The following is a 12,059-nucleotide window of genomic DNA, read 5'->3' on the forward strand; positions in this document are numbered from 1 at the left end:
ACGGTGTGAAGGCAGTAAATAATGGAAACTGTAATGGAGCACATAAATCTATTCTGACATAAACTTCATAGTAAACACATGTAATACATAGATGAGTAAGAATAGTGTACAAGTAAAATTATTCATGGTTAAAAGGCACGACTTGGAAAAATACAAAATGCTGAAGTTCGTATTAACGATACTCACTAATCGAAATAAATGGAATGTTATTTGTCTCAAAAAATGATGAGAAGTCGTACATAAATAGGCTCGCTTACACTAATACTGCGTGATCGAAAAAGCTGGACACGTCAGTCCGCTGACGCCACGAGCCCGAGTTTGTTCGATCACACCGCCTAACAAAAATCAACAAAACGAAAACTTCGCCGAAATACTTTTGAGCACTTGTTATACAAACAAATAAGTACTAACATACAAAACAAGATTCAACCGAAAAAAAACTGTACATTTTTGTAAAAAAAAAGAGTCATAAACAAACCCTAAATAGACTAAATAGGCCGTTTTTGAGTATATTTTATGGAGTACAGTACCTAACGAGGGAAATAATTTTTACTACATCTATCGCACAACTTACCCTCCTTATCTTCGTCGACAATTAACTAATTCCCTCATTACTTCCACAATAAGGAAGAGTAAGTCTGACCTAACAATTGTCTATACTACATGTTCAACAACCAGTTATATTAACAATTAGTAGCAACAAACACTAGTCAGCAACATCGAAGATTCAATAGCGGTTCAGATAAAGCATCTGTCTTCCGTAATGTGTGTAATAACAAAATAAGGTAGGTTTTTGATGGTTCAGGCCGTTTTTCTCATGCTTGACATGCACAAAACAAAAAAATTTAACTCCTGTAAAGTAGTCATGGAAGAGCGGGATTCGGGGAAGTGTGCACCCATTTGTCTTAACGAGCACGACAAAAAATCGACAGGTTGCGCAATTTATTAGGATTGGTAATGATTTGATCGATAATGCTGCACCGAGTGCTGTACATAAGATAACACATGAAGGAAGCCTATGAAAATAACTTTGTCGAATTATCCACCACATAAATATCACAAAGTTAGTTAAGAAAATATCGCCGGGAGTACTCGAAACGTTTTTTCGGCGAGAAGAGCACCTAATATAGAAATTTAACGAGTACCGAGCTGAAATGAAGTCACGTTATTTTAAAAATGAGGTTAAGTTGTGTACTTTGAGAATTTGGCATAACCGCAATCATACGCTACGATCTGGTTGTTTTCTACAGCTTCCCGTGAGCATAAATTCACTCATGAGAAAAAAAGTTTCGAGTTTAACTTAACTATACAAATGACTAGAAATATAAAACCCGCTGTGATACCAAAGTTAAAAAATAAACAATCTCTAAAATAAAATATATGAAAACTTAAAATTTTATAAATAACATATCTACGATTCTCGATCTTTATATTATAATGACTGAAACTGATGAAAATTGTAAAGAAAGTGGCACATGGCTGCGTTATTATAATAATTAGTCAAAACTGGTTGTTTATTAGTGGAACTCAAACAATTTTCACTACTAAAATCGCCTTAATTGAGCAAACGTGAAACTAAACAAACAACCATAACAATTAGCCGTCGACTTGTTTCCTGTTAATTAACAAAACTGGAAATAACTACATTGCATGTACCTACTTCAAAATATTAAACAAAACTTTGAACTACTTGATATTACAGTCCGAAAAAAAGTCGAGTTTAGGTGGGTATGAAATACAAAACGTCCTGTAAATTTCCGATTTGTGCCACTTTCTCTCTATCATTAGGGGTGGTTGAGGTTAGACACAAGATATCTACAACAAAACCGAATTTGATAAATAAAACGAACGGTAGACTGGCGTTACGTTGCAACTTAACAATAAATTCATTTATCACTTTAAACGCTCTAATATTACTTTTCTCTAATACCTACTATCACAATAAACGATAAACATCAATACAGACTATAATTATTATAGTAACAAGACCAAAGGACTGTAGCACTTAAAAACATCTGGGCCACCTTAACATTTTGATTGTCGAGAGTATCAAAGAAGTATTCGTTAAATAAATTACGACAATATTCATAAATATTGCACTTTGCTTACTTTACAACTAGAGATTCTCATTTTTGAAGGTTCTCTTCAGGTAACTCACAGTAAGACTTGGAAAAAAGAATGTGTGTTTTTTTTTAAGATAACAGTCACGGAACTCCGCTGCTTTCAGATTCCACCCTCGCCATCCGCGTCTCGAACTCTTTCAAAAGGGCAATTTTCGCCTGCAATTCACAACCACTGCTCACTCACTGCACTCCGATGACGTAATTCAAAACATAAATCTATTCGCCCAAAGTCGCAGCTTAATTGAGAAGCCCAACTACCCCAGGGAACGTTAGAACTGTAAGATAACGTCTCCTGTGGTAGCTAGTCCCATCCACTTACCTTATTCCTACTCTCCGCTAAGGCATCTTTGACCGCCTCGTGCTGCCTCTGCAGGTCCTCGATCCGGCTCTCGAAAATCTGCCCCAGCTTGCCCCTCTCCGACACCCCCCGCCCTACGACCGCCGTCACCGCCTCCCTCTTCACTCGCGTGAACTGCTCCCTGTTCCTGTGTTTCTTCGCCAACGCTTTGACTTCCTCGCGGTGGTCAGCCTGCAACCGCCGCATCAAGTCAGCGGTCTCCCGTTCGAATTGATCTCGCAGCGTCTTCAGCTGGTTGTTCTGCGATATTCTCATGACTTTCTCCGCAGTGTTGTAGATGAGCTCGTGGTACTTCTCCCGCAGCTCCTTCTCTTGCGAAACGAATTCGCGGTTGACGTGCAGCAGCCGCTCGGAGTGGCTCCTGGGGAGGGAGGGCTTGTCGCTCTCGCCGCTGCTCGTCTCGGGGCCGTCAGCCACGCTCGTGAGAGGCTCGGCGCTGGGTGATTCCGTCGAAAAGACGCCGCTCACGCTGCAAATTTGGCACGATTGACGTTTCGAAGAGAAGAGGGAGAACGATGGGGGAAAGTTTGAATTAGAAAATGAGGATAAGAAGAGCATGCCAGACTAAGTAGATTTACTATGAGCGATGATTGCAGGTTATGAATGTTTACGATTTATTTTTTCGACAACGTCAAGTGGACAATGGTGCACTACGTATCGCTACATCCGATACTTCAATTAAACAATATTGTCACAGTTAATTATAATAATTACTATGTTACACAAAGCGTCCCAAATATATTTCTGTTTTGTCTAAACATAAATACATGCACGACATCATTCGTTCTTCCCAGTGGCAGTGCTAGAGAGGAGAGGCAGCATACTTAGTATTTCAAGTTTTTCGTACTTGGTAATTGTTTTTTTTTTGACGTAGACGTGTTTATTAGTGTTTTATTTAGTTTCGTTGTTACGTTATGCAGGATGTTATCGACATACACACACGTATATGTACATATATTTGATAAAAAAAACTAAACATTAAAAACTGATGACGTAATTGTTAGTTTACACGTGTGCACGCCCCCTCCAGTCGTAAAGCTCGCGTTGTCACTGCCTAGACCTCGTATTCCCCCAAGAAACAATTGAAACTGTTATTGCAAAATTATCACATTTGAAGATATGTCGCCCCTCTTTTTGTTCTTAACTTAATCCTGCTTAAGTCTATACAAATTGTTTCTTGGGCCTTCCACAGAGCCAGCTCAAACGTCTACCCAACTAAAAACAGAACGCTACTCTTCTTATCATGTGCAAGTCGTTCGTGCATGCCTTAGTAGCAGTGTTGTCACATCTCTTCACATGACACCAAAACTCACCATACAGTGCAAAGGCCCCACATACCAGTTGGTTGTTCAGAACAACTGGTCTGGTTCTCCGCCCTTTAAAACGTTACAACTTGTAACATAGTAACTATTATCTGCTCAAATATCACTACTTTATCCCCCAACCCTTCCCCTTCTCCAGTTCAAGCCACTACAAGACCTTAAAACGAAAAACACTTACATGTTCTTGCTCGACAACCTCTTAACCAGCTTCATATGTATCAGTCTCGATCTCTTCTCGGAGAAGTCCCCGGACTTCTGCGACTGCAGCGTCATCTTCTTCTTCTCGTGCTTCTTCCGCAGCGTCTCCAGTTTCTTGTCCAACTCCATCCTCTTCTCCTTGACTAACTTATTGTCTAGAATCTTATCTACAGGTTCGGCGACTAGTTCCTCGAACTTCTCCTCCTTCGCCTCCGCCGTCTTGCTAACCGAGTTGGACTCGTTCGTCGTGTTCTTTTCCACGCTGGTGGCGGTGACTTGCGCTTCGCTGTCGGAAGCTACTTCCACGGAGGCGGCCCCCGTCGCCGCCAGCGGCCTCTGGACGGGGCTGCCGTTGCTGGTCTGCTCCTTCGATACTTTCGTCAGGCTGTTTTTCTTCTGTTCGTCGCCGTCGCTCGGCTCCATGTCGTCGGTGAGCACGGCCAGCTGCTGCGCTCGCTTCTCGAGGTCGCTTTGGTACTTGATCGGGTTAGCCAAGGCCTCGGCGAAGTCGGAGAGTCCGTCGGGGACGTAGTCTTTCACCACGATTTGCACGAAGACGGTGGCCAGAGGGAGCGGCTGCCCGAGTTCCGTGCGCAGGTTGACGTGCCGGTAGCCGGGACACAGCCCCACGACGGGGAGGAAGCGATGGCCGATGAACCTGCCGGATTCTTCGTAGGCGGCTATCCGAATCGAGGCTAGGTCGGGAAGGACCACCTGCGACGGAAGACTTAAGTCGCGCGTGCGCACTCAACTGAAAATTTACCTTCTTGAAGACGAACGGCTCCTCCTCGTACACCGGATTGATGCCGTTGCTCGGTACCGTCTTCGTCCGGAACCTCTTCCTTACCGTGTCCGCCGGTAGGCCATACATCTCCACCTCAACGTAAGTCCCTACTCTCTTGTCAGTCAGGAATTGTCCAGATATCACAGTAACTTTGACTGTACCAGCGATGATACCGTCAACCGTCGATTCAGCGAACGGATAGAACCGTCTATCCGTCCTTCGCATGAACTCGGGCTTGAGCAAATAACCGCACCGGAAGTTGTACTCGAAAATGCCGAGGTTGAGTTGCATGGCCAAGTCCAAAGTCTGGAAGTTCAACGCGACCAACTGACATCCGGCGTTCCAGAAAACCTGCGGCATGAAGTTGGACGAGTCGAAGCGCGTCCCAGACGGGTACACGCGGCTCAGCTGGTGCTTGTTGTAGTTGACGAACTGCACAGGGTACTCCTTGAGCAAGCTCGTCGCCTGCTTTTCGTCGAAGGACGACATCTCGTAGCTGCGGTTCTTCTCTAACGACAAAAACGGAACGTGTTCAATCGGTTTTTGGATACTTAGACTAAAGAGAACATATCAATTAAACCAAACTCGAATCGTCGTGCCCTATTTTCACCTATTGTGTCAAAAATGTTATCTTACATCTTCATTTTCCAAGTTTAAATGAGCGATTACAATGTACCAAGAACAAAAGGTGCAGACTCGACTCACTTTTCGCGTTTTCAAAGCTGTAGAAATGTACGGGCTGCACATAATTCACCAGAGCCGATATCTCTGCCCCCGCTTCGGTCTCGGTGGCGGCAGCGGCGGCAGGTTTATGGTCGCTTCCCTCGTTCGCCGCTTCCGTCGGATTATCAGCTTCCAGTGTTTCGCCGTCGTCATCGCTCGATGTATCCTCATCCTCCGTGCCGGTGGAATCTTTAGAACCCTTTTAATAAATAAAGAAATCAATATAAACACAACACGTTGATGTTTTATTCAAAATACTTGTCTCGTTTGTAACGGTGGAGGGTGATGGGGTACGTCACCGTTTCCTGTCGGCTCAGAAAAAGCCGCTTCCGGCGGTTGCACCGTACTACTCTTTTTGTGATGGTGGTGGTGGTGATGATGATGGTGGTGTTTTTTTTTATTCTTGATAATGATCTTCCTTTTCAAAACCGAAGGTGGAGGCAAGGGCTGACCTAAAAAACGGATGACCAATTGAAACGACACGTCGTGACGTGTCTCGTCGCGATTGGACACGTTTTAAGTAGGCAAAGCGCTAAGCACTCAGTCGTTCAATTCGCTATTTAAATCTGGACGTTGTTAATAGAGACATCGCACGCACCATATCACGGTTCTAATTACACATGCAAAAATGCGTAAACACGGCTATTGCATGTAAACGACCGCATTACCTGGTTCGAGTTTGAACCCCTCCAAGGGCGCCTCCAACAGCATATCTCCGAAAATCTCTCTGCAATAATTGGCGATTTTGGCTTGCTGCCTCGGATTGCAGTGGTTCTCGAACGACAAAACCACCGGAAAATCCGAGGTCTTGAAAGCGCTCTCCGCGATAGCCTCCAACACTTCTTTGGCGGAAATTTCCGGCACGAACGTGTACCCGTGCACGATAATGGGTTCCTCTCTCCCGTTCCAGAAATCCAGTTCGACGCACCTAAAAACACCTCCATTAAATTTATTATAAACACCTGACGAAACTCTCAACAGACCGACATCCGGCTAATAAACACTGCCTGTACATTTCGGTACTAGACTTGCCGGTTAATTGATGACCGGTTAAATACGTATTGTGCGATGAATTTATAAAATAGTGTGCCAAAGGATGATCCATTTCGTCGCAGAGCTCGTATTTACTCTGCGCTATTATATTGTTGTCTTCCGACATGAGGTATCGCAGGAATCCGTCGATCGACAACTGGCCTTTTTGAGCATTGTACTTGTTGGGTTCATATTGGGCGATAATGTCTTTGGCTCGCGTCGTGTTAGCGTAAGGGTGTAGGATTTCGTTCAAGCGAGGATCTCGTTGAGTTTTGTTTAGAAAGTCGACAAACTGTGCGGCTGTCATGTGCTTCTTCGAACCGACGCTGAAAAAAACAAGCTCGTGAAGAAGCTGAAAAGTTCGTCACGTGGCTATCGAACATACATGTCATTGAAGACCTTTTCGATTTCGCTGCGCTGCGTCAGGTTCTTGTAAAAATTGAAAAAATCTTCGAATTGGAACTTTTCGGGGCTTATCGTGTCATTTTTGCCGTACGGTAACCCAGTCGTTTGTAGAACCGTTTCGATTCGTCTTTTGTCATCTCTGCTCTGAGCAAACATTTTGATAATGCTGAAAGAAGATTTATTCACTACGGGTTCGCAACACAATTGCGACAAGCCGTTTTTTTTTTAACAAAATTAAAACGGCTTGTCTCATCAAACCGCATACTTTTTAATCGGAATTTTGCCAGCCTTGTCCGTTATGAGTACGAGCTTCGTGTACGCCTTCAGAAGATACATGTTAGTTGTGCCATTGATTTGGTTGAGATTATACGCCAGACTCATCAGCGAGTCCGTCCACAGTCTCGCAATTTCTTTCCTCGTACAACAAAAATTTACAAAATTAATATTCACAAAGTCATTGGCACAACATACAGTCACTGTTTTCTCTTCTAACGTATCTTGCGACCCCATCGTCACGATCTGCCTTAACTTGGGGTCCTGAAAGCATCATTTCATTTCCAGTTTCTGCCGATTTAGTCGAGCTTTTGTATTAACAACCACGTGCCAAGTGACTTTCGACGAGTCGATCGCTTGTAATAAAAAAATCTAAACCCAAAGCAACTGATCGGAAGTCATCGGGCTGTTCTTCACTAATAATTACACCAAACTACCTTTGGAATTTTCGCATAGCGACCCGTCCTGGTATCCCTGACGGTGACGATGTCCAGAAGGTCCATCTCGTGGTTCTGGTCCACCCAGTAGATGTAGAAGCCGTGTTTGTCCACGCGTAGGGTAACCGGCGTTCCCACTCCTGAATCCTGGAACATTTTTTTTCCGTTGGCGCCGGTTCAATTCTAATTGACTGGTGTATGTGTACATTAGAACAAAGTAATGGATGACGTTGATGGAAGTAAAAAAAGAACAAAGTGTTGGGTTACGGCTACCGGAATTTGGTAGCTGGGCACATTTGTTAACAGGGAGGTTGTTACAGAGTGAATAAATCTGGAAGGTATTTGTGGAGCGCGTTCAGTAGGTGGACTTTATGTTAGTCCACGTGGGAATAATAGCAATATAACACTTTTAAATGAAGTTCCTGTTGTACGTAAAATTAGGTGCCTACGAACAAGTATATTTTGTAAATGTGTAATCAAAGCTGAAGTTTGACAGATTTGTAACGGCGATATTTTACGGTCTACGAACGATAATAGTAATTTGGAGCTATTTTCTAAACAATTCGCGCAGAGGCTTAGCGGGAGGTTTTAAGAAGCAGAGGTTAAAACAAAATAAACAGAAAAATACGCCACGTTTTATTTTTTACAATAATATCTACCGTTTGCATAAATAAATGTTGTTGTTTACTCAAAATTACTTATCGAGCGTTATCTTAAATAAATAATCGATTATTAACTAGTTAACAAATTAATAAACAATTAAACAACATTACTAATTTCTTATCGCCATCTCTAAGGCAAATAAGGTAATTTGAAAGCGAATGACTTTCTCTTTCGGGAATACAGAAGAATTCCATTCACACCGATATTAATTATTAGTTTAAAAAAAAAAACACCAACTGTCTGGAAGTTGCTACATTTACGTTTAAAAGCTCAATAAAAATTGTACATCGGATAATTCTTTAAAGTCCAAACAGACGTAGCTCCTGTTTAATTAAAACTTCTGAGATGTACCAATCTTTTCTGACGAGAAATGCAACAATAACACACGGAAAAGTTAAATCTGCACTTCTACGTAGATAATCTGATCTCGGCTGCTACATCCCAGTCCTCACAAAATAAAAACTTTACGACATCCTGTTTATGTATTTTGAATTAACTCTATCATCCCTCTGATAACGAGTTTCTAAAACTTTATCCCGTTTTATCTTTTATCACTGCCCTGACCTCTTTTAGGAAATATTTAGTAGAAACCGCACTGTTCTAATTAACCGGGTAATTTGGTATTAGATAAACCTTGATTAAGGATTTTATTCTTATTAAACACTGGCAGGTAGAGGTTTAGCCTAAAATTTAACAAACCTGTGAGTATAAATGGCAAGCGATATTTCTTTGTCCAGATTTATTTCTTTTTTTAGATCCACTAAATTGGAGGGATTTAACATGCACGCGAATAAAAATCTGATAACATTTTCGGCGTGACAGTTGGCAGAATAACAAGGTCAATTGTGTTGATAATGTTTTAATCTATACTGTTGATACTATTTTTATGGCGATTTTGTATTATTAGAACCAGAATCTACAGCTTTGCGAAAAGAAACATAATTATAAATAACACTGCGTTTAAATATCAAGAGAAAAAAACATGACAATACAAGTTATTCCGTCTTTTCTCTGAAACATCGATTCTCAAAAATGTGAATAAACAAACACCATACACGAAATAGAACAAGATTTCTTTATTTTAAAAACGCAGACAAATTGCCCAGGTTCTGTTTTCGGTTTTCCACCATAATCGTGAAATTAAGTAATCTGCTGAGCGAAATCTGAAGGATAAATTGACCCGTTAAAAAGAAATTTCATCAACGTTAACCCATCAAACAAGAATCGCAGACAGACGGAAATGCAACATACTTTTCAGCCAGAAATAACTTCATGATTATACAATTTTTCTTTTGGCACGCATCTAAAACATATCCAATTTGAAACATAAACCCTTCTATTTATTTATTTTTTAGAAAAGTGAGTATATTTGGCGCGGCCATTTCTTGTTGAAATCGCACAGCTCTAACATCCAAGAACCTATTGTCTAATAATGAGTCACATTAAAAACCACCTGTACCTGAACCGACACAACCGGAATATAAATTTTCACGCTTTCTTTTTCGACGGGCCACTTTCCCGGAGCCCCGAGTTTAGGGTGTGGTGTTACCAGTGGCGGAGTCTTACACTACCCTGGAGCCCCCACAAGAGTCTAGTTTGCGAGCGTGAGGCTGTTTATACAAAATTCACCAGAGCAAAAAGTTCTAACATTCTCTGACATGAAAGATAACGTAACGAATTAAAAAAAATAGAAAAACTTTTTTCGAAAAGGTACAAAAATATTTTTGTGTTCTATCAGTGTCCCAATATGATCCTGAAAATGAAAACACATCCCCAAGTATGTTTCAATTAAAATTTTTGAACAAAACTAGATAATTAGAAATATATGTACACCTTGAAGGATAGCCAAGAGCGATATTGTAATTTCAACGAATTTCAAGTTTTTGAAAGTTTTTCTTTGCACGAATGTTGTGTTCGTTGGTTTTCTTGTAAAATATGATGAAAAATCGGTAAAAACCAAAGAGCCAAAGACAATTTTTTCACTGTTTATTAAAATTATCTTGACAATTTTCAAAAAATAATGAACGATAGGTAGATAACCCGTCAAAATCTGAAAAATGTCAAGATAATATACTTTTTTCATCCAAGAATAAGTTTCTTGTGCCAACTGTTGTAAAACTGGTACGTGTAGTGTCTTGAAGGAGTTCAAAATATGACTTGTTTAGTTTCTTGGTCCCTTGGAGAACTTTAAGTCGCTTTCCGGTATATATTGCTTTTTTCAAACACAGTAATCACGGGAAATAGCAATAGTAGATACATATTAGATGAATAAAATCGGTGTAACTTGGTGATTCCTTGGCTGTGTGTAGGTATTAACTTGTTATCTCAAAGCTGTCATTACACATAGTACTTTTTCATGTTTCTTAATCTCCAAACATCTACAAGCAAACCTCTATAATCAACCCAGAGACCCATAATAACACCGAATCAACATCTTTTGATAATTTCATCCGTCCCACCCACACCCTCGCCCATCCCGCCGCGCCGCCTCTGGTGTTTACCACCCTTTGGCAATGGTAGGCGCCCCGTCTCACCTCATCCCACTTGATGAACTTCTCTCCGTTCTGCAGGGCCTGGGGCACCTCGATGGCTTTGAGGGAGACAGCGTTGGTCGGAGCGGGTGCCGCTCCGGCCCTGCCTCCCGGAGCAGCCGACATCGCGAGGGTCTCTTCAGCACAGCATCGCACTGACACTACCACAGCACTTTCCGACGACAAAGACTGGAAGAGCGCTCAGCGCTGCTTCATCCTAGTCCGCACCTGGACGCGACCGGAGGATTGCGTACGCGGTTCCGGTTAGGTGGACGGGGTGGATGGGCTCGTCCGGCGGAGGTCTGTCTGGCTCACCATCTCGTTCGGACTAGATTATTCGACGATTTTGCATCGAAGTTGCACTTGCCTATCTTCTTGTTGCTACTGCTGCTGTTTGCCTGTTACCAGGTCTGCTGGCAGCGGCGCATGACGGAGTGGCCCGATTTGGGTCAACAACCAGCGGCAAAGGAGGAGGTTCGGTGTTGGTCTGAGCTGGGCAGGGTAGGCAGCGGAGATGGGTGCGACTATTGATGGATAGAGGGCGCTGAACATTAGCAAAGAAATCTTCTCAATGTTTTTGGAATTTTCGTTCTAGAACGTTTGAGGAAGCAAAGATGACATATTTTTCTTTGTCACACCAGAGAACATAGAGAAGCGTCATAGTTTAAATTAAATGACGGTTGAGGACTCCTCGACTTATGTTGGCAACACTGTTTGTGGTAAAATTTTACAAAGAGCACTTCTCGATTTCGTACAAACTGTTTGCACAGAACTCTTCTACAGGACCCCCTGATCACGTTCCTCACCTTCAAATGTTGTGGAAATGCTTACTTTTGCCACAAAAAAATTGTTAAATTTCCCATTTGCACACTCTTCAATGGGAAGTCGTTTAGAACATAACCTAACTTTTTATAGTCAACAACACTGGTAGGTGTAATATCGGGTTTGTAGTGGAGGCAGGGCGCTTCGCGCCCTGCACCCCATTACAAACATACCCCTAAACGTGGCACTTCTTGCTCCGTGGATCATTTAGTTTTTGGAATTCGTGCGAGTTCAACTGTGTGTGTAGTTGGTTGCCTACATGCGGCGCAACTAATAGTGTGCAAACCATAGGGCGAACACTAAATTTTTTTTTTCTGACACTAGGAAGCATTTCCACAACTTTTGGAGGTAAGGAACGTAATCAGGGGGTCCTGTAGAAGACTTCTGT

At 42.0% G+C, this 12,059-nt stretch overlaps 1 protein-coding gene across 1 annotated transcript; it reads right to left on the reverse strand.

The window, feature by feature from the left end:
- Window positions 1-34: 34 nt before the first annotated feature.
- Window positions 35-11,283, reverse strand: LOC135124917 (1-phosphatidylinositol 4,5-bisphosphate phosphodiesterase classes I and II). Its single transcript, XM_064050138.1, has 12 exons — window positions 10,853-11,283; window positions 7,656-7,802; window positions 7,211-7,482; window positions 6,926-7,111; window positions 6,492-6,866; window positions 6,177-6,436; window positions 5,767-5,960; window positions 5,491-5,707; window positions 4,765-5,294; window positions 3,982-4,715; window positions 2,443-2,950; window positions 35-2,279 (listed from the first exon to the last, which is right to left on the reverse strand). Exons 1-12 carry the CDS (start codon window positions 10,973-10,975, stop codon window positions 2,205-2,207), a joined length of 3,621 nt encoding a protein of 1,206 aa, XP_063906208.1. The 5' UTR covers window positions 10,976-11,283; the 3' UTR covers window positions 35-2,204.
- Between the last annotated feature and the right edge of the window lie 776 nt (window positions 11,284-12,059).

Source organism: Zophobas morio, unplaced genomic scaffold (genome assembly GCF_036711695.1).
Source record: "Zophobas morio isolate AGI-343-1 ecotype UQ-CSIRO unplaced genomic scaffold, CSIRO_AGI_Zmor_V1 ptg000002l, whole genome shotgun sequence".
Classification (NCBI taxonomy): Eukaryota; Metazoa; Arthropoda; class Insecta; order Coleoptera; family Tenebrionidae; genus Zophobas; species Zophobas morio.

Excerpts from the sequence above, each read along its gene's own strand:
- LOC135124917 (XM_064050138.1), bottom strand. The coding sequence starts at position 10,975 with ATGTCGGCTGCTCCGGGAGGCAGGGCCGGAGCGGCACCCGCTCCGACC. Across the intron at positions 2,951-3,981 it reads AGGTTGTCGAGCAAGAACAT|CGTGAGCGGCGTCTTTTCGA; the intron begins GTAAGTGTTTTT and ends CCAAATTTGCAG. Across the intron at positions 2,280-2,442 it reads TAGCGGAGAGTAGGAATAAG|GCGAAAATTGCCCTTTTGAA; the intron begins GTAAGTGGATGG and ends TGTGAATTGCAG.